This window comes from Gracilinanus agilis, chromosome 2, assembly GCF_016433145.1.
Source record: "Gracilinanus agilis isolate LMUSP501 chromosome 2, AgileGrace, whole genome shotgun sequence".
In the NCBI taxonomy this organism is placed as follows: domain Eukaryota; kingdom Metazoa; phylum Chordata; class Mammalia; order Didelphimorphia; family Didelphidae; genus Gracilinanus; species Gracilinanus agilis.
Genome location: NC_058131.1, coordinates 332333493 through 332356058, shown reverse-complemented (window position 1 = coordinate 332356058; position 22566 = coordinate 332333493). Strand labels below are relative to the sequence as shown.

The following is a 22566-nucleotide window of genomic DNA, read 5'->3' as shown; positions in this document are numbered from 1 at the left end:
AATGACACATGTTAAAACCAGTGGAAATGCATAGCGGCGGGGGGGGGGGGGGGTGGGGGGGGGTGAAGGGGAAAGGAGGAGCATGAATCATGTAACCATGTTAAAAATGAATATTAATAAATGTTTGGAAAAAAAAAGAAAGAAAAAAAAAGATTTATGTATCTATCCAAATCTTAAAAAAAAAAAAAAGGGTAAGGACTAGGCAAAATGGGGTTAAATGACTTGACCTGAGGCACAAAGCTAGAAAGTATCTGAAAGCAGGTCCTCCAGACTCCAGGCTTGCCACCTAGCTGCCCAGAAAGTATTCTATTGGAAGAGAGAGTTCCTCATCGGGAGCTCTTTAACCTGAAGAAATCATAGGCCCAATCCAAAAAAGCAAAACAAAAAACTTTCAATGTAGACTCGGAGAGCTACCTTGGACTAAATGTCTTTTAACATGTAAAAATCATAAAATCTACACTAAGAAGGAAATTTAGTCTGACCTCATTTTACAGATAAGGAAACCAAGACCCAGAGAAAGTAGAGTGACTTGCCAAAAGTCACAAAGTAAATAAGTGGCAGACTCAATATTTGACCTTGGATTCTCTGATCCCAAATTCAGTGCTCCTTCCTTGAGGAAGGTTACAGGGGGAAAAGTCTTATAGACATAGAAGCATGAAGCTTGGCCCACCAGAAGAATAGAAACCCGGGACTCAGAAAGCAAATAAGTCAGGAAGACCTAGAATCCCTGATGTTCTAGACTGGCAAGGAGCTAGAAGAAAGGGGCAGCCATGGCACAGTGACTCCAGCCCAACAGAGTCCCATGGCTGAGTGGATCAGGACCCACTACGTCCATTCTTATGTTCCCATATAGGTAGCGAGAGCAGCAGTTCCTCATCAGCTTTGGTTCTGGACTATTCATTGAGGTGTCTCACTCTTGTTTTAAGCCTTCCAGTCCAAGCAGCAGAAATCTACCTGTATCCTCACCAGCTAGGTATTTTATGTTCATAGTGTAATAATTAAAATTATGAGGCTGATAATAATAGCTTAATAATTTTATTAAATCAAAGTAATAGGAGTAGTAAAGAGAGGGAAAGGTAGGAAAGAGGTAGATCCTTAGCTTTCTAATTTTTTGGCCGCCATGATGGGCCTGTGGCTAACTCTGACAATGGTTCCTTCAGTTCTCCAAAGCTCCAGTCAGAAGACCCCAAAGACCTCCTGGTTTCCCCTTAAAATCCATTTTCTTCTCCACCCATTAGCTCTCTCACGTCACATCTCAGGAACCAATCATAGTTTCTTAATTTGCCTGGGCTGCCCAGAGGGGCAGTGCCTGTGGAATCAGTTTCCTGTCTTGTTGGTTCTTTGGTTCTTTAACTTCCCTTCACTGAGGGCTTATCTATACCTGAATTTACTCAGTGGTCTTTGACCTCCAGATCACTGAGAGATGGCGTTAAAAAAGGCAACATAATGGAGAGAGAAATTTGCTTCCAACAATAGGCTGTTCATATGACATAGGCTGTCAACCAGTTATCCAGAGAGCAGCAATATTATAATGTTTGTGTTAGACACAAATGTCTCTTTCCACATAGTTTGTAGGAATCCTTCATAAGAGCTCAGTGAATCCTATTACTTGTTAGGGTCAAGGGTTTTCTGGAGGCAGATCCCACTGGCTCACTAAAGCTAATTGTTAAATTAAATTTTGAACTTTAGTATTCATACACAAGAAATTGCCAAATAGTGCAAAGCAAGTACTGATTTATTGTTTCATTGATAGTCTAAAATTAAGAAAGTAATAGAAAGTGCTGCTAGGTGGCTCAGTGGATTGAGAGCCAGACCCAGAGATGGGAAGTCCTGGGTTCAAATCTGACCTCACACACTTCCTAGCTGAGGGACCCTGGGCAAGTCACTTGACCCCCTATTGTCTAGTCCCTACTGCTCTTCTACCTTGAACCAAAAAAAAGTATTGATTCTAAGATAGATGGCAAGGGGGAAAAAAGATACTGGCAAAAATACTGGAGTGGCTTGCCATTTCCTCCTCCAGTTCATTTTATAGAAGAGGAAACTGAGATAAAAAGGGTTAAGTGATTTACCCAGGGTCACACAGCTAGTGTCTGAGGCCAGATTTGAACTTAGGAAGAAGAGTCTTCCTGACTCCAGGCCCAGTACTCTATCCACTGCACCACCTAGCAAATTTTTTTTTTCTTGCAAAGATACTGGAGTGGTTCACCATTTCCTTCTCCAACTCACTTTACAGATGAGGAAGTGGAGGCAAATAAGGTTAAGTTATTTCCCATCGTCACCCAGCTAGTGTCTGAGGCCAGATTTGAACTCAGAAAGATGAGACACTGAGCTGCACTTAATAGCCCCTTAATAATGCTTGTTGATTTTAAAGTGAGGCCCAGGGATCAAAGTCACACATGGAATAATCACAAGAGGCAGAACTTGAACTCAGAGCCTCTTTATTGCTTGCAGGCTCATTTAACCCCTCAGGGCTCTAAGAAGCACTCTCATGCCATAAGTTTCAAAACAAGTACCAAGTTATATTGCTAGAATGCATTTTTCCTCATGAGCTCCACACACTTTAATTATTAAGAGTGAGTCACATCATCTTAACGTAGAAGAGACTTTAAAGGGATAAAACTGTATCTCTTAAAAAAATCCCACAAATTGGATTTTTCCCTAAGTGCATTGGGCTTCCTGTGTCCCCACCACTCTCCCTGCTGATTATTCTGTATTACTGAAGATTAAAGTGTAATTCCCCCCCCCCCCGGGCATAATTCCAAGACCTTTGGAGGCACTTTTAAGGGGAAATCACTGACCAAGCAGATGTCATCCTTTGGGCAAAGGGTTCCCTTTCCGAACACATACCTGTTAGGATCAAATTCACCAGGAGGTATCTCGGATGCCTGGAGCTGTTGCGCACGTCTATGCTCTCCTCGTGCCCAGAGAAAAGCTCTCTCCAAAGCATCCTGCTCCTCCTTCAGCCTCCAGAAGCCCTGGAGCAAGAACAACACAGGGAAACATGAGCACCGGGAGCCCAGGGGAGTCTCCCGGGCACAGGGAGGGCCATATGTGTCTCAGCAGTCACACAGAACTATGGAGGCAGTCTTCATGGGCCCATGAGATTCACTCTGGGCTCGGCCATTTCTAATTGCATAGCAGAGTGGTTAGCCTCTGGCCTCTGGGTTCAAATCCCACCTCTGAATCACATTTCACTTTTCTCCTCCTCGTTCATTTTACATTCTAGCCAAATTGTCCCTCTTGCTGTTCTTCACAAGGCAGATTTTCTCTCTAACCTCTTCCCTTTTGCCTGTCCTCCAGGCCAGGAATGTACTCCCTCCAATTTTGGAATTGCTTAATTCCCTTTAAAGTTTTATTCCAGTGCTAGCTTCTATACCAAGCCTTCCCTGATGCCCCCATATGTGTGTGTGTGCATTTTGTATTTATTTATTCATGCATGTGCGAGCCCCCTCACACTCCAACCCCCCCCCCCGAGGGAATGGAAACTGCAGGAGGGCAAGAACTCTTTCCTTTTTGCCTTCATATCCCCAGCATCCACCTCAAGTGCCTACCACATTTTTTGTAGTTCTTTAGTCAATTCATGGTGTTCGACTCTGTGACCCCATTTGGGAGGCATCTAATAAATTATTGTTAAATTGAATTGAGGCTGTTCTTATTATCAAAAGGGCAAAAAAAGGAGGTGGGGAGACCAGAACATGATACAGCCAAGCCTTCTCCTAGTTGCTCTGATAAAGAGGGTCAGTCAAATACCAGTCAGTTGGCAAAGCTGAATACAAATCAGTTTTCGACAGTAGGTAGGTTAGTGACAGACTTTACTCTGTGCACCCTGTTGGATTTTCCAAGTCAGCATAAATGAGGTTCAACATGTTAGAGCACTTCCACTCAGCATAGGCTCCCCTCTCGCCCCTCATGAGATCTGGAGCTATTTTCCCTCACCTCCTTCTTTGCTCCTCAACCTTATTTTCTGGGACAAAGAATGGAGAACCTTAACATGCATTTCTGAAAGGTTGCAATCCCGTGGCTTAAAGCCAATCATGATGCAGCTTAGGGCACAGGAGGAGGGAATATTCAGAACTACAGAGCAGCTTGATGCTTGATTAAAAATTTTTATAAGCTTTATTTAATCACAATTTTCATCCTTACTTTTTTTTAAAAGCCAATACCCTCAAATCAAAACTTCATTTAATAGCTTAGTGCTCCAAATATTGTCAAACATTTAACATTTTTTTAAACCCTTAACTTCTGTGTATTGGCTCCTTGGTGGAAGAGTGGTAAGGGTGGGCAATGGGGGTCAAGTGACTTGTCCAGGGTCACACAGCTGGGAAATGTCTGAGGCCAGATTTGAACCTAGGACCTCTCATCTCTAGGCCTGACTCTCAATCCACTGAGCTACCCAGCTACCCCTCAAACATTTAACATTTTAAAACCCTCTCATTGTAATATCTCCCATTCATGTTCAGGTTGGTCTATATTTAATATTTTATGACAACGCTACGTAATTAGGTGATGATTCAGATACTTAAAGGCTTCATGGATGCTGCTGTCCTGGTCCTGAAAGCCTTGGCAGGTAGGCTGGCTCTCTGGCCTTTGCTTTCCTGATTTTGACTCTCATATGGCCACTGACTTATGAAGACACATATGTATATATATCACATACATACTCATGAATACATTCATGTTTATACATATATTTATGGCCATCGACATGAGAAATTATATATGCATATTAATAAAATTGCTATATTTATATTTAATACATATATAAATGTAATTTTATATTATACAAAATTTATATATTTACACATAAATATATAATGCATCTCTAAAAGCAATTTTATATTTCTGCATCATTCATGCATTTATATGAAATATATGCAATACATACAAAATGTAATTTTGTTTTTATATATAATTGATATATTTGTATGTATATATTTGTTCAGTCATTTTTTAGGCATGCCTGACTATTCCTGTTGGGGTTTTCTTGGCAAAGATACTAGAAAGGTTTGCCATTTCCTTCCCTATCTCTTTTTATAGATGAGGAAACTGAGGCGAACAGGGTTAAGTGACTTGCCCAGGATCACATAGTTAGGAAGTGTCTGAAACTAGATTTGAATTCTAGAAGTTGACTTTTTTTCTGACTCCAGACCTGGTACTCTATCCACTGTACCACTTAGTTGCCCCAAATGAAAATATATTTATTATTGTATATTATTTATAATTTTATGTATAACATTTATATTATTTTATTTATACTATTTTCTATTATTTATGTCATATGTAAATGATATATAAATATAAGATTATATATACATGTATCATAATAAACTAGAGGGGCAGGGAGCGAAGAGGAGGCTCAGAGGTAATTTACAAATATAACAATAATAACAAATTCATATATAAAACACAGATCTATAACTCAGATTCTCTAGACAAATCTTGAACTGAGAAGAACAGAAGCTGGTGGTACCTGGAGCTGATCCTGAGGTACCAACCTTCCTTCTTGGACTAGTCCTTCAAAAGATTCCACCTGGATTAAGGAAAAAAAAAACAACAAAAACATGCATCAGCCAATAGCTCTTGAAGATTAATCAGGATGACAGCCTTATATTCGGACTTTTTTGTTTGTTTTAAACCCTTTAAACCTGTTAGAATTAATACTAAGTATTGGTTCCATGGTAGAAGAGTGGTAGGGGCTAGGCAATGGGGGTTAAGGACAATGAGTTCCCATTACCCATCTCCAAAGAGACCCAAACAAGAGATAAACTTAAATGACAACATGAGTGCTTAGATTCAGGGGGTGTGTGGGAGCCAGCTCTGTCCTGCTTGTCAGATGGTTAAATTTTCTTTGTGAGCATCATACCTCAGAAATTGGCAATTGCTGCAAATCGATGAGTTATTATTTTGTCCAGATTTAAGAAAGTCCTAATAATGAAGATTAAACTTAAAAGCATATGCACATACATTTTTTTTGACTTCTAAACATTTACCAAGTGCAGCTCTTATTGGTTAGCTATGAGGAAGAGTTTCCAGATATCCGGGGTCATTTAAACATCCTGGTCAATGATCAGGAGACCTTTCCTTCTATGGTTTTCTGAGATGGTTAGGATTTGGCTCTTCATGGTGGCAGGGAGGGAGATGACTTCGGGGATTTCTAGGATTTCTAGGACTTGAAGATTTCTGCTTTTGTTTTATGCTGCTCTGTCCTTTTGGCACATCCTGCATAGCTGGGACTTAGCTCACCTGTGCTAGGAACTTGACCACCTCATTGGTCAGTGTCTGGGTCAGACGATCTCCCAGGGATGGCCTCAGAGTGGAGGTACCACGGCCATCTGTCAGTAGGCCCTCAGGGTATGAGGCAGCTGTGGGTGGAATCAGATCACCTCGAGTTGCTAATAGTTCTGGAACAGATTAATGTTGAAAGTAAAGTTGAAGGATGGGCCCTTTCTGTGGCAGAAAGGCAAACTAAGAGGGTACAGCAGGCCCGGAACCTCTACACAACCCTACTGACTACCCAAAAGTGGAATGGGGATAAGTGGAATGTCTTGTTTCCACCCCATTTCCAGAGACCAACAATTATGGAAAATCTAAGGGACCTTCAAGTTCCAATACCAAATACAATTATGGAAAATCTAAGGGACTTTCAAGTTCCAATACCAAATAGTTTCTTTAGCTCTAGGGCCCACTGGAACCCAGCTATTCCTATCAATGTCATTGGGCTGGCCATATTGGAAACTTATGCACATAAAAACATAAAACATTGTCTTTAGTCCTATGTAATGAGGGTTAGGTGGTGAAGCAGATAAAGAACTGGGAATAGAGTTTCAAAGACCTGAGTTCAAATCTGACCCCGGACACTTATTGGCTGTATGACGTGAGACAAGTCATTTAACCTCTGTTTGCCTCAGTTTCCTTGGCTGTAAAATTGGGATAACAATATCACCTACCTCCTAGGACTGTTGTGAAGACCAAATGAGTTAATATTTGTAAAAGTACTTAACACATAGCAATCATTATATAAATGGTAGCTGTAATTATTACTAGGGGCAGCTAGTGATGCAGTGGATAGAGCACTGGAAGATTCATTTTCATGAGTTCAAAGAAAGCCTCAGACTAGCTGTGTGACCCTGGACAAGTCATTTCATCCTGTTTGCCTCAATTCCTCATCTGTAAAATGAGCCAAAGAAGGATATAGCAAATCACTTTAGTATCTATGCCAAGAAAAGCCCCAATGGGGTCATGAAGAGTTGGACACAACTGAAACAACTCAACAACAATGACAAAATTACTACTATTATAATTAAGAGTGCTAAGAAGCATAGTTTTTATTTCTTCTAAAAAGCATCACCTTAACTTTGGATACTGTTAATAGCAGATCTCTGTCCAATGACAAGCAAGTAGTATAGTTCCTTAAAGATAATTATATTTACATAAAATTTATATTTACATGCATTTTAAGTATCACAAAGTGTCTTCCTCCCAGCAACCTCAAGACCTAGTACTAATAGTTATTCATTTTTTAGCTACAGTAACTGGGGCCCAGGACAATCAAGTCACTTGTCCCATGTCACACAGCTCCTAAGTGCTAGAGCTAGGAGTCAAACCACAGTCTCTTCTAACTGCAAATGCCAGGTCCTAATATCATCTATGTGGAGCATTTTCCTAGACACCTGGGAGAAGGGTCAGAGCTGACAGTTCAAAATATATAGTTCAAAATAAAATAAAATATAAAAAAATAAATATAAAATAAATATAAAGTTCAAAAAAAGTAGCCCTTCCCTTTAAGGACCTTACATTTTTGGAGAACTTTCCCAGGTAGACAGGTGCTACATGCAAATAATTACAATGTAATTGTGAGCAAATTAAAAAGTATTGAACTCCTAACAGAATACAAAAGTTCATGAACAAAGAAATAGATTCCCCTTCATTTTCTTTGGTTCTCCTTCATTGTATATAAGTGGAAATGTTGTACCTTTTGAACTACATTCCCCAGAATTCCTCTCATCTCCCACCATTCCCTTCCCTGCGCCCCCACGTTTGCATCCTCACGTTATTGTTTATATAGTTCTACAACTCCTCCCTCTTTCTTTTTTCCTCATGACCACAGCTTGGTTAGCTAGCTTTTTTTACTTTAGTCATTATTAATAAACTTTATAAAATATAATACTTATTGTATATTAATTTTAAATCTTTACAATTGGAAACCTTCAAGCAAAAGCTAGATAACTCTTTGGCAGGTATGCTGCATGGGGGCATCTTATTCTGGTATGGGTTGAACTAGATGGACTTTGGAGTCCCCTCCCTTAAAAAAAACAACAAACCTTTAGCTTCTATCTTAGAATAAAGGCTGTGTTTTGGTTCCAAGGCAAAAGAGCAATTAGGGCTAGGCAATGGGGGTTAAGTGACTTGTCTAGGATCAAATAGCTTGGAGCCTCTTCGACCTGAAATTCTGTGATGAGGAGGGCTTATTATCATGGAGCTATATTGAGGTTTCATTATTAAGTTTATAATAATGATAATAATAGCTAGCATTTATATATATAAATATCATATTTATATATAAGCTTTAAGGTTCACAAAGCACTTTGCAAATATGACATCATTTATCCTCTGGGAGGTAGGTGTTATTATTATTCCTGTCTTCCAATTGAGGAAACTGAGGGAGATGTAGACCAAGTGACTTACCCATCATCACACAGCTAATGTGACACCATCTGATGCTGGATGTGATCTCAGGTCTTATTCTCTCCAGCACCCTATCCATCCACTGTGGTATTTAGGTGCTACTTTGAAATATTTATAAAAAATAATTTTTAAGTCCTTACCTATTATTTTAGAATCTATATTAAGTATTGGTTCCAAGGCAGAAGAGAAGTAAGGGCTAGGCAATGGGGGTTAAGTGACTTGCCCAGGGTCGCACAGCTAGAAAGTGTCTAGGACCAGATTTGAAGCCAGGACTGCCTGACTCTAGGCACTGAGCCATACTAGCTGCCCCTTGAACTGCTTTTTAAAGAAGATAATGAATTTGACGGAAAGCAGAGAGGGTATTTTTGGAAGAGGAAATTCCAGGGAATTATAAATGGAAGACTTTGGTTTGAACCCATGTAACCATGGGCAAGTCATTTTCCATCTCTGAGCCTCAGTTTTCTTTTCTGTTTAATGATGGGCCTAGAAAAGATAATCTCTCTGGGGTCCTTTTAGCTCTAATTCTTTGAACCTATTAGTGGCAGGAAAGTAATGGTAATGGTATGTTATCAAGTATGACCAGGGTCCTTGGGATTTGGGGGTCTCCTTCCCGTTTTTATCTTCCTTTTGCCCGTTCAATCTCCTTCATAGATGTAGAGCCAATGGTCCATATGACAGTTCTTACTACTAGATGGATAACTGGGACATTGAGGGACAATGCAAAGCGCTTCTGAGCTTTAACTTCCACAGTTCCGCCTTTCCCCCCTCCCAGACTCACGTGGGTCCAACAAAGTCCGTGAGCCAGCGCTGGGGGTTGACTGCCATTCTGCCACCCTCGCCTGGGGAATGGTGAAGGACATGACCTTGGTCCCAAGGGGCATGGTCCCCATCTGAATGCCACGGCTGGGCTTGGGCGGATCCGAGTACAAGTTCACCTGTGAAGACGATAGGAAGACAGAGGCACAGCTGTGACAAATCAGGATCAGCGAAGGAAGGAGGCAAGCCAAAGGGAAGCTGCGGCCATCTCATACCTTAAAGAACTGATTAACCCTGAAAATGGGGAGCTGCATAAGCAGCACCCAAGCCTCTGGGAGCAGGAGGAAAAAGAATGCAGTGCCAAGGAAAGACCACTAGAGAGAGTCAGAAGACCAACACTTGGAATTCTGGCTCTGCAGCTAACTCACTGGCATTAATTCCTAATGAATTACTAATCACTAATTTACTAAAGGATCCTGGGAAATCCCCTTGACCACTAGAATCCTTATCTTTAAGATGAAGGAGTTGGGTTAGATTATTTCTAGGACTCTTTACAACTCTAACACTGAACCTTTGATACATAAGGTTGATTTTCTAAGGAAAAAAGAAGATGGGCTTTGGGCAAGTTGTTTTCCCTATCTGAGTCTCAGTTTCTTCATCTATAAAACGGCAACCAGGGCAACCAACTAGGTGGTTTGGTGGATTGAGAGCCAGGTCTAGAGATGGGAGGTCATGGGTTCAAATCTGTCTTTGGACACTTCCTACCTGTGTGACCCTGGGCAAGTCATGTAACGCTCCTTTGCCTAGCCCTTATTGTTCTTCTGCCTTAGAACCAATACACAGTATTGATTCCAAGATGGAAGATGAGGGTTTCTAAAAAACAAAATGAGGACGATATCTACTTGAACTACCTACTTTACAGAGCTCTTTTGAGGGACAAAGAGAAAGCTCAAAAGAGATTGAGAAGCAACATAATATAATATATAATATAAATGTATATATATATATGTTTGTGTCAGAATGATCTAAATTCAAATTTTGCCTCTAATAGTTATTGTTTGCCCATGGATAAGTCACTCCACTTCTTGTATCTCAGCCTTCTCATCTAGAAAAATGGGATAATAGCTACCTCACAGGGTTGTTGCAAGCCTCAACTGAGATAATGTGTATAAAGTGCTTTGTAAACCTATATAAAGACACTCTATGAAGCCAGTTATCATTAATGGCTATGAAGCACTTTATAAACTATATATAAATATATATATAAATTATATACACACACACAAATATATATACATATAAAGTTAGCTATCTATCATCACCATCAACATATGATGACTTTCCTCATCATAATACAATTAGTTTTGAGTGTGTATGTACGTGTGTATGGTTTTTTGTTTGTTTGTTTCAAGCTGAGCGAAGCTTAGAAGTCAAACCTGATGCTGTCCCTTTCAAATTGGTCTTCCTGGGAACCTACATAATGCATATTCCAAAGAGGTTCCCATTACCCAAGCTATTACGGGAACTCCTCTTTAGGAATGACCTGCAGAGCCTATAAGACCCTTGAATAGCTCCAATGATGTCTCATCTCCCCACTTTGAAGCTGGTTCCGATTCTGAGAATTCAACCAAAAAGTTTTCACAAGAATGTTAGGGGAAGAGGGTGGGCAATCCACCTTGAGCTGTGCAGTTTAAGGTCTAAAACAAAGTGTGGCAATAAAATAACGGGGCCTGCCTTATTGTGGGTGTCAACTGGACAATCTGAAAGCAGCCCCCTAAGAGGAGTCTAGATATGTTTGGAGCAGTCGCATCCACATTGTGTATCCACATATAAGTAGAGGGCCTGCCAAGATGGCTGATTGAAGAAGAAGATACGCCTTTGGATGCATGTTCTAGTCCAATGATTCCCAAAGTGGGCGCTACTGCCCCCTGGTGGGTGCTGCAGCAATCCAGGGAGGCAGTGATGGCCACACTTTTTTTATATTACATTCTATTCTGGGTTCAATAAATAGTTTCATAATTTCCAGGGGGCGCTAAAGTAATATTTTTTTCTGGAAAGGGGGCAGTAGGTCAAAAAAGTTTGGGAACCACTCATCTAGACCTTGGGATCTGGAATTAGTAGGGACCTGAGAGTTCATCCAGACCATCTCCCTCATTTTACAAATGAGGAAACTGAAAGTCAAACAAGTTGAGTGACTTGCCCGAAGTCACACAGGTGGCAGAGCCCAGACTTAAAGGTCCTCCAACTACAAATCCAGGCCTCTTTTCAAAGCATCGCATTTATCTGTTTGTGTAAAAACCAAACAAAAAGTGGGCCAATCTTTTTGCTTCCTTGTCTCACCACGTCTACCTGGGTCAGGATGTGGACTGTTTTTTGGATTCATTCTGCTAATGCTGAGGGGAGCACCCCACAAAGGCAGCCTCTCTTCTGGCAGAGTCCCTATTTAAGCTGCTCTTCACGTTCCTCTGGAAAGCCTATTCCAAAGTGGTGTAGATCATTAGAGATGCTTGGCTCCCCTCTCCCTCCCCCCTTGTGGGGCTTGATGGAGAACAAAGCTGGATTTTAATAATCCCCTCCGCCATCTGCTCACCCTCCCTCTCTCTGTGAGACCAGTCGCCCCTCACTTCTATTGGTGATCTTGAGCTACCCAAGGGGCAGTTCCTGCTGCAAAGCTCTGGCTTCTCTATTTGTGGTAACACAAATCCCTAGGGATTGTGAGAGGGATGTGGGACTGGAGGATGTGGGGCCCTGGACCATTTCTTCAGCATCTCTTGCCCTTGTCCCTGTACTCCTTTAGTCCTATAGTAAGGAAGGAAAAGGGAGGGTTGCCCCCCCCTCCTCACCCCACCAAGCTGATGTAAAGAATCTGGGAAGTGGCTAGCAAATTGTACAGAAACCAGGGCTCTTCAGGCCCCAACCCCACCCCCAACCCCTTGTCTGGCTGATCAAAGAGAAAGGTTTTACACAAAAGAAAAAAACCAATATGGATTCAGATGAAAAAAATTAAAAAGAGATGAGGTGGTGTGGGTGAGAGATCTGAAAAACTCCCACATCTGTGTCCCTGAACAGCTGCCTCCTTTTAAAACAGGGCCTCACTAGTGGGTCTGGGCTATGCCCTATGAGCAGAAACCAGTAAGAGGCCAAGTACATCAAGTACAAATGTGGAACATTTACAACAGTGGGTTCTTCCCAGGAACCACACCTGACATTTGAAAGACTTAGAAAGTTAGAAGGGTCACTGATACCATGATCAGGAAGACAACTGATGTGTACAATAGGAAGGCAGCAGTTGTCACAAATAACTAATAAAGGCATTAGCATCTCTTCTCTTTTCTCTTTCTTCTTTCTTTTTCCTTCTTTCTTTCTTTCTTTCTTTCCTTCCTCCTTTTTCTTTCTTTCTTCCTTCCTCCCTTTCTTTCCTTCTTCCCTTCTTTCCTTGCTTCCGTTCTTTTTCTTTCCTCCCTTTCTTTCTTCCTCCCTCCTTTTCTTTCTTTCTCCCTCCTTTTCTTTCTTTCCTCCCTTTCCTTCCTTCCTTTCCTCCCTTTCCTTCCTTTTTTCCTCCTTTTCCTTCCTTCCTTCCCTTTCTTCCTTCCTTCCTCTTTCCTCCTCCACCTTTTCCCTCTGTCTGTTTCTGTCTCTCTACCCCTCTTTCTCTTCATCTCTCACCTCTCCCCATCTTGCCAAAGTTGAAAGTGCAGTGACTACTCATGGGTCCAATCCCACTGTGATCAGAGTTTTGACCTGCTTCATTTCCAATTTAGCCTGGTTTACCCCTCCTTAGGATACATGGTGACCTATTGCTCTTTGGGGCTCACCATATTAATGCAGACCCCAGACTGGCTTAATCCACTGCAGCTTGGAGCCCAAGAGATACAAAAGCCAAAGCCTATCCAGTAGCTGAGATTACTGAGCCACCATACCTTGACTCTCATTCATTCTTAGTGTGTTTATAAAACCAAAGCTAGCCCAGACTGCTGGGCTGATATTTCTAAACAGTGTCTCCTACTACAGAGCTAATTATATTATCAGAAGGAGAGCAAAATGAAACCTCTGTGTGTGTGTGTGTGTGTGTGTTTTTAAAGTACAGTTCTGGAGAGTTTCTGTTACTTGGAGGGGACTTCTCTGTATGTCTATGCTTGTCTTTCTCTCTGGTAAATATGTCTCTAGAGCAGTGATTCCCAAAGTGGGCGCCACCACCCTGTGGTGGGTGCTGCACTGATCCAGGGGGGCGGTGATGGTCACAATTTTTTTGTATTACATTCTATTCTGAGTTCAATAAATAGTTTCATAATTTCCAGGGGTGCTAAGTAATATTTATTCTAGAAAGGGAGTGGTAGGCCAAAAAAGTTTGAGAACCACTGATCTATATGCAGTGGCCTGTACTGCAATGGACTGGAGGTCTTTAGATACGATATATAGTAAGAATTCAGTGATGGTCTCTCTGTGTCACAAGGACCATAGCATTTTTGCCTAGGCCTTCTAGATCATTCCCTAAGCTGTCAGATGTGCCTAGGCCAGAGATCACAGGAACAAGTCAACATTGATAGGTAGAAGTCATTATAATATCATTTCAGCAGTACTGCTCCTTTGTTTTGTGCAGTTTTTCAAGTAAATGTCACCCCAGTGCTTCATGTTACATCTCCGTCTCATGAGATTGACACTGGAAAAGCCCTTTGCAGACCTAAAGTGAGATATGCATATAAATTATTCCTACATTTGTTTCCTTTTTCTCCCTTTTATTTGGGCCCTTCTGGTTGACTTAGCTTCCGTACATATGGGACAAGATGAGGAGGACATGCACAGAGCCAGAATGGTGGGGATGTGGAGAGCAATAGCAAAGCTACCACACTTGGAGAACAGGGGTTTTCGGTGATACTTGGCAGAATTAGAAAGAGGAGCCTGGCTGGAGCTGCAGAGAGATGCCCTGTACTTGGTCCTGTACTCAGGACTCCTAAACAGTCCATCTCAGTTTCTGGGAGGTGAGGCCTGTTTCTCTAATGGAACACTAAGTTTGGATGCTGCTCGTTGGGACTATGTGGAAAATAGCCCATCCCAAGATCCCCTGGGCCTTCAATTTAAGAATGTGCCATTCTTTCTCCCCAAATAACAAGGACTGCTATGGTCTAGTGGCAAACCCCCAAGGTTCCTTCCCAAATACCATCTCACCCAGTCCTAAAAATAGGAAAGATAGCTCTTCTTATCCTCATAAGATTGGGTGAGGAAAACTATTCTCAGATGACAAAACAGAGACCTGAAGTTTTAAGTGATTAGCCCAAGTTAGTGGTAAATGGGAGACAAGAACCCAGGTCTCTGTCTCCTCTTATAGCAATTTCCCCATGAAACAACCCTGTCCCTGGGTCTTATCTTGCTTCACCTTCACTCACACATTTTCTTTTCTTTTGTGTTTTTTTTAACCCTGACCTTCTATCTTAGAATCAATATTGTATATTGGCTCCAACACAGAAAAGTGGTAAGGGTTGGGCAATGAGGGTTAAGTGACTTGTCCAGAGCCACACAGCTAGGAAGTATCTGAATCCAGATTTGAACCCAGGACCTCTCTTCTCCAGGCCTGGCTCTCAATCCACTGAGCTACCCAGCTTTCCCCACTTACACAACATTTCAAAAGTCCAGATGCTTTAGAAGCAAAGTGGAACAAATGGGAGTAACTTGGGTCCTCCCATTTGGATTCAAACAAAAGGCCACATTAGGGTAGGTAGACCGGAGAGAGGCCTGGATCTCAGCTATTAAACAGGCTGGGGCCCTGCTCTGGAAAGAGAAACAGGCCCCAGCTCCTGCCCATGTCTGTGGCCCCAAATTAGAAAGAGTATCTGGGGCAGGGGGGATAAAGGCAGGAAACCATCAGAGGTTACAACAGAGCTCAGTTTCCTCTCCTCTAGCTCTAGTTCCTTAGCCACAGTGAAGTAAAACCCAGAAAGAGGAAGCCTCAAAATGCAAAATGCAAACCTGCAAAGAGAAAGAGATGTGGGGGCAGGGGATGTGATCCCTCTGACAGGCAATTCCACACAGAATCATAGGATTTCAAGCAGAAGCGGCCCTCACTTGATAGATGGCTGAATCAAGGCCAAAGAAGCTAAATGATTTGCTCAGGGTCACACAGGTCCGTGAGCAACAAAGTCCAGATTTGAACCCTGACACCAACTCTAGTGCTCTCGTGCTCATTCTCCAGCCCAACTGAGTGAAGGAGGAGCCTGATGTTCTGTAGAAAGAGTATATAAGAGGCACTTGGATAGAGATTCTAGAGCTGCCTCTCCTTTGGGAAAAAAATCATACAAATAATAAACTTATTCTCACTTCTTAATTCCCAAAGCATTTCGAATGATGTTTCAACTCACTGAGTCCTTGTGATAACCATGTGAGATAGGGGTGGGTAGATATTAATATCCCCATTTACGTTCAGAGAAATGAAGTGACTGAGTTAGAGGAAAGCTGGGATGAGGACTCGGGCCTCCTGGCTCACGACTCAGCGTTCTTTCCAGTAGACAGCTGGGGTGGCTCAGTGGATAGAGCACTGACCCCCAAATCTGGAAGATTTGCATTCAAATCCATTCTCAGGCACTCACAAGCGGCGTGACCTTAGATAAGTGACTTGACTTGTGTGCCTCAATTTCTTGACTTTTAAAATGGGGATAAACAAGAACATGTACCTCACTGAGTTACCTTGAAGATCAAATGAGATATTTATAAAATGCTTTTTTTATACCTCAAAGAGCTTTAGAAACAGTGGCCATCATTCTAGCACACTGCCATCTCCGATTTAGAGAGCAATGTCCTTTCTGGGAGTGGACACTGGTCAGACTCTCCCTGGACAGGTCACTTTTCTCCCCAAAGAACCAGGAATGTCACCTCTGCCCAGATCAGCCAGGGTCGCCTGCAGAACACAATTCCAGGGATCTCAGTTTGGTACCTTGGCTCCAAGCCGCAGCTGGTCGATGGTGTTCTCGGCCTCTGCGTATTTGGTGAGCAGTTTGTGGTAGTCCTCCTGTGGGGAAAGGCAGCACAGTTGGACATCTATTAGGCTGGGCTCCAAATGGACATGGTGGTCCCTGTCTCTCATAGCATCACAACAGACACTCCCTAACTGACTAGTCACACAATTCGAGGGGGCGCTGACCATTTCTCAATTCTTGAAATGTTCACTGGATCTGTGATTTTATTTGTGCAAAGAGCTTCCAGTTAAGGGACTCCTACCAATGCAGCCTGGCTTCCTTTCTGCCCTTTAGAGTCTCGATGCCTGGGGTATCGAGAGATTAAGCGACCTGTCCACAGACACACTAATATGAGTCTTAGACAGTCTTTGAATCCAGGTCCTTCTGGCATTGACATCAGCCCTCTATCCCCATCAATTAAGAAATAATGCTTTAGTCATTCTCCATCATGGGGGCACCTAGGGTGGTTCAGTGGATTGAGAGCCGGCCCTAGAGATGGGATCCAGGTCTTGTGTTCAAATCTGGTCTGAGATGTTTCCTAGCTGGGTGATCCTGGGCAAATCATTTAACTCCCCATTGCCTAGCCCTTACTGTTCTTCTGTCTTGGAACCAACATACAGTATTGATTCTAAGATGGAAGATAAGAGTTTAAAAACTATTTTTAATAAAAAAATTTTTATTTTCTTAAAAAAATTGAAAACTTAAAATTTTAAATTAAAAAATTTTTAAATAAAAAATTAAAACTTAAAAATAAAAAATATTTAAAAAATTAAAAAATTTAAAAACAAACATCATTTGTTTTGGTTGATTTCATTTAAATTTGGTAGCTTTAATGTGGGTCCCAGGGAAACCAAATGAACATATGCCCAGATGGCTGACTGGACCCCCGAGATCTCAGAATGTTGATTGTTTAAAAGCATGATCACTAAGTGACATGCACATATCCAGTTTATAATATTTGTCGAATAAAATTTAACAAGAAAATCGTTGAATAAAATTCAAGTTGGAGTCATGGAGGAATAGAGACAGAAGGGACCTTTGTGTGAGGGGCAGGCAGACACGGCAATCCTCTGGCAATGAGGCTGCCTCCCCAGCCACCGGGGAGCCCAGACTAGTTACCTGCAGCTGCTGCACCAGCTCTGTAGCCTGCTGAGGTGTCCTGAATTCCTGGGGCACCTTGGCCACGGGATAGGAAGGAAAAGAGGTCTTCTGAGAGGATCCATCCCCACTGCTGAGCAGCACCTCCCGGACAATCTCAGCAGGGGACTTGAAGACCAGAGGTCTGGTAGATCCTTGGAGCTGCCTGGAGCGGCCCCTTCCCTTGGGAGGGCGGTAGCTCTCCTCATCTTTAGGGAATCGTACTTTGGCCTCCACCTTAGAGAAATCAGGCAATGGGTAGTTCAGCTGCCCCCTGCCATACTTGGAGATTTCAGATGAGGAGTGGGCAGGCACGGCCCCTGAATTGGGAGTCCTGGACTGGTTCAGCCCTTTTGGGGTGCTATTTTTCGGGGGACTGAAGTTGCAGAATGAATCACTGAATTGGGAATGAAGCATTGACTTCTTGGGTTTTTGAATTTGGTCCAAGGGCTGGGTTCCCCTATATCGAAAAGGGGAAGAAATGGGCCCCTCCCTCCCAAACTTATAGCCGGGGCTGTGGGGGATCTGGGCGTTAGAGTTTGAGAAGTCCTGAGGGGATATAAGCCCTGTCTGGGTGACAGCTCCCATAAGGCTACCGGAGCTCTCTTCATGAGAAGAATGAGAGTTCATCTTGTCATCGGCACTTGAAGGATGCTGCTGTCCCTCGGAGGACAGAGGGCTTAGGAAGTGGTCCTGGGGGGACTCAACTCGGGGACTCCTCAGGTGGACATCATCCAAAGATGAAGCTGTCTCTGACTCAAAGGGGTACCCCAAGCTGTCGCCAAACAGATCGATGCTCTCGGGCACGCTGTCTGCCGATCCCACAGAACCTGATTTCAGGTTGGCAGGAGCACTGGTGGGATACTCCGAGCTGTCGCCAAACTGACCAATCCTCTTGGGCATGCTGTCTGCTGATCCCACAGAACCTGCTCTCAGGTTATGCCCAGTGGGGGCACTGGTGGGGTACAGGCTGATGTCAAAGTGGCCTGAGAGCCTGTCTTCCTCTTGCCCATAATGTGACCCTTCGGATGCACCCTGAGCCTCTCCTAGACTTGTGGGGCTGATGCTATAGTCAGAACTGAACTGACGCTTATACACGCTTTGTGGGCAGCCTTTACCAGGGTACTCAGTTCTCTGCAGTTCTAGGAAATCCCTGCTGGCTCTGCGGAGTCCATCCTCAGCCATGTCCAGCTGATGGTCTTGCTGAAAGGACCCATAAAGAGAAGAGTTGGAGTTTTCTTGGCTCCCTACATCCTCCAGTTCGTTTTCATCATCTGGAATAATAGTAGTAACATGTATTACTAAACTAAACTCAGATCAAATTGCTTACTATCTCTGAGAGGGAGGAGGGAAGGGAGGGAGAGAGACAATTTGGATTTTATAATTTCAGAAAATATATGTTGAAAATTGTTATTACATGTAATTGGGAAAACAAAGTATCTTTGAATCAATAAATAACACCCCAAAGAGAAAAATAATGCACGCATTAGATAAATCACTAATGAAATACCTGCTTTAGTGGGCTTTAAGGTTTACAAAATGTTTCCCTTAAAATGGCCCTGACATGGAGGCAGCACAAGCATGAGGAAACTGAATCTGGCAAAGAAGTTAAAGGTCTTTCCCCAACTTATAAGTAAGTGGTATTGGAGTCAAGACAGAAGTCTCCTGATCCCAAGTCCAGTGCTTTTACTAAAACACCCTGCTATATGGGATCTCAGTTTCCTCTTCTAGAAAGTGAAAACAATGAGTGAAGTAATAAGTGAAAATAATAAATAATTGATTAATAAAATAAGTAAAAACAATGCAAACTCACACCTATCAGATTGGCTAATGTGAGAGTAAAGGAAAGTGATAAATATTGGAGAGGAGGCAGCAAAATTGGGATATTAATGCATTGTTGGTGGAGTTGTGAACTGATCCAACTATTTTGGAGGGAAATTTAGAACTATGCCCAAAGGGTTATAAAACTGTGCATAACCTTTCATCCAGTAATACCACTACTGGGTCTGTATACCAAAGAGATCATAAAAAAAGGAAAGGATCTACCTATACAAATATATTTGTAGAAGGTCTTCTTGTGGTGGCAAAGAATTGGAAATTGAAGGGATGCCCATCAATTGGATGTATGATTGTGATGGAATACTATCTTGCTAAAGAAACAATGAGCAGGGATGATTTCAGAAAAAGCTAGGAAGATCTACATGAACTGATGCAGAGTGAAATAAGTAGAGAAACAGCAATATTATGGAATGACCAGCTGTGAAAGACTTAGCTACTCTCAGCAATACAATGATCCAGGACAATTCTGAAAGACTTATGCAAAGAATGCTATTCACCTCCTGAGAAAAAACCGTTGGAGTCAGAGGCAGATCAAAGCATAGTATCTTTCACATTAGTTTGTTTATGGTTTTATTTTGAGGTTTTGGTTTTATATTACTATTCTGTTATAACAATTACCAATATAGAAGTATATTTCACATGATAATACATGTATAGTCCAGATCAAACTGTCTACCATCTCTGAGAGGAGGGAGAGAAGGAGACAGTTTGGACCTTAAAATTTTGGAAAATATGCTAAAAATCGTTATTGCATGTTATTGGGAAAACAAAATATCTTTGAATAAATAACCAAAAAAGAGAAAATAATGCAAGCATAAGATAAATAACTAATGATGAATTGATTAACTTGCAAATTCAAGTTCAATCTCCATTTAGTAATTTGGAATTCTCAAAAGCAGGTTAAACAGAAATCCAAAAGTAAATTGTCTGCTATCAGACACAGATAAACTCCCCAAAAGAACTTGGAAGAAACTGGAATGTATTGTTCAGTAGTCAAAATTTTACTAGAAGAAAGAACCCTTAAAAAAATCAATCCAGTTCTACAAGCATTCAATTCACATGCCATGTACCCATTTTTAAAAGTGCACTATATATCCAATGGCACATAATTTTAGATGTAAATGTATGATGATCTAGCTGATATGTTATTAGTCCGTAAGAGTGAATTTACAAAATGACTAGTGAAGAGTGTGGTCCTTGGAGGTGGTGACATTAAATTTCACTTAAATGAGTTGAAATTGCAAGAGCCAAACCTAAATTTTTTAATATAGCTTGTTAAAATAGATTTTCTTGGAGTTTGCAGGAGAATGGAGAGAATGCCAGGTCCCTTAAGTAGAAAGTTTGCTTTACCCACCAACACTAACTAGTGATATTTTAAAATGCATTTTTATTTTTATTCACTTTGACTTATCTCTTACTTTAGGATGGTTTGCTTGTTATTTAACCCCTGGTGCTAATGTGTGCGGAATTTTACCAACTAACATTTTCAGCATGTAACCGGATTCCCTTGCTGAGTCACTAGAGACCACTAAAATTAGAGGAGACCTAAGATACTAACCTAAGTTCCTCATTTGAAAGAGGAAATCTGAAACCCAGAAAGAAAAAACTTGCCTAGGGGTTACATAGCCATTCAGTGGATGAGCCAAGAGACTGCAGCACCTTTCAGGTTAGGAAGTTAACGCCACGAATCTGGCCATGTTTGGAATTTTGATGAAGGAGGCCCAGAAGGGCAGCAGGGTAGGCAGAAAATGGCATCATTTGTGTCCCTTCATTTCAGTGCTATCTGTTTAGGCTTGAGAGGGGTCACATGACTGTTCTTCTCAGCACCCAACCATCCTTCCTTCAGGGGAGACACAATGAAAGAGGAATGTTCATGTTTACAAGGATGCCCCACTTCAAGCAAATATATGAAATATATTTTAATATCTTGTTAATATGTTAAATATATTAAAATATGTGTGAAATATATAAAATTTTTTTTTTAAATATATTTATATAAAATATGTATTTCAATATATGAAAATGTATTAACCTCACAACAATAACTCTTTTTTTTTCATTTAAGCTTTCTTTTTTTTGAATCCTTACCTTCTGTCTTAGAATCAATACCATGCATTGGTTCAAAGGCAGGAGAGGTACAGGCTAGGCAATGGGAGGGGGGAAATAAGTGTCTTGCCCAGGGTTCTCACAGCTAGGAAGTATCTGAGGGCTGATTTGAACCCAGAATCTCCTTTCTCTAGGGGTATCTCTCAATCCACTGAGCCACCTCATTGCTTCCAATCTTAAAAAATTTTCCACCACTCCAATCCCATGGCCATCAAGGATTTGTATTAATTCATAGAATTAGAAATTTAAGAAACCCTGTTTCTTACGTATAGTACAAACTCCTAATTTTACAGAGGGTGAACAGGGAAGGCATCTGCTCATGGCTCCAAAACAGCAAGTCTTAATTAGAACCTAGATCTTCCAAACTCCTAGGGTCTTTCTCCTATGGCATGCTCCTTTTTAAAACTCCCCAAAGAATAAAACAAGAGAAAAAGAGAGGAAGCATGTGAATTGAAAGGAAGGGAAAGAATGATGAGGGGAAGTAAATACAAGACTGGACCAAAGTAGCCAAGAGGACTCACACTTTGTTGGGCCTTTCTGCCAGGTAGATTCCCCTAGCATCAGCTCTTCTCTCCTGAGGCTAGTCTGAAAAGAGACACAAGAGACAGCTGCAAATGGAGATCAGCTCCCAGAACTGACTTTATCACTCTCCAACTGGAGCAGCTGGAGACACAGACTCCACTGTCACGGGCCATGACATCAGTCAGGAGTATTCAGTGGCCAAATGGCTTTGATTCCATTGCTTTCAGAAGCAGTGGAAGGCAGTGTTGGAGAGCTCCAGGCAGGATTCCCAATAGCCACAGCTTCTGTTTCAAACATCAGATAATTTCATTTCCCCCTACAGGTCATAGAGCATTGGAACCAGAAGGAAGCTTAGAGATCAGCTAGTGTAGTGGAGGATCCCTGGGAGTCTCCGAGACCCTTGACTTGGAGAAGGACAGGTGTCTCAATATCAAGACTATTTTCATAATAATAAGATGTTTTAATTTCCAATTTGGCAAATATTGATAGAGATAATAACCACATAAATGAAAGTTCTTTGGGGAAGAGGATCTTCAGTGATATCTTCCTTCCTTCCTTCCTTCCTCTTCCTTCC

At 41.7% G+C, this 22566-nt stretch overlaps 1 protein-coding gene across 1 annotated transcript in view; it reads right to left on the bottom strand.

The window, feature by feature from the left end:
* AKNA (AT-hook transcription factor) overlaps positions 1-22566 on the bottom strand; it is a 65430-nt gene that overhangs the window by 38624 nt on the left and 4240 nt on the right. Inside the window, exons 2-7 of the mRNA XM_044659775.1 lie at positions 17508-18799; positions 16367-16441; positions 9464-9620; positions 6244-6401; positions 5471-5530; positions 2848-2975 (exon numbers count right to left, since the gene is read on the bottom strand). Coding sequence (XP_044515710.1) covers positions 2848-2975; positions 5471-5530; positions 6244-6401; positions 9464-9620; positions 16367-16441; positions 17508-18799 — 1870 coding nt within the window. The remainder of the gene's footprint in view (positions 1-2847; positions 2976-5470; positions 5531-6243; positions 6402-9463; positions 9621-16366; positions 16442-17507; positions 18800-22566) is intronic.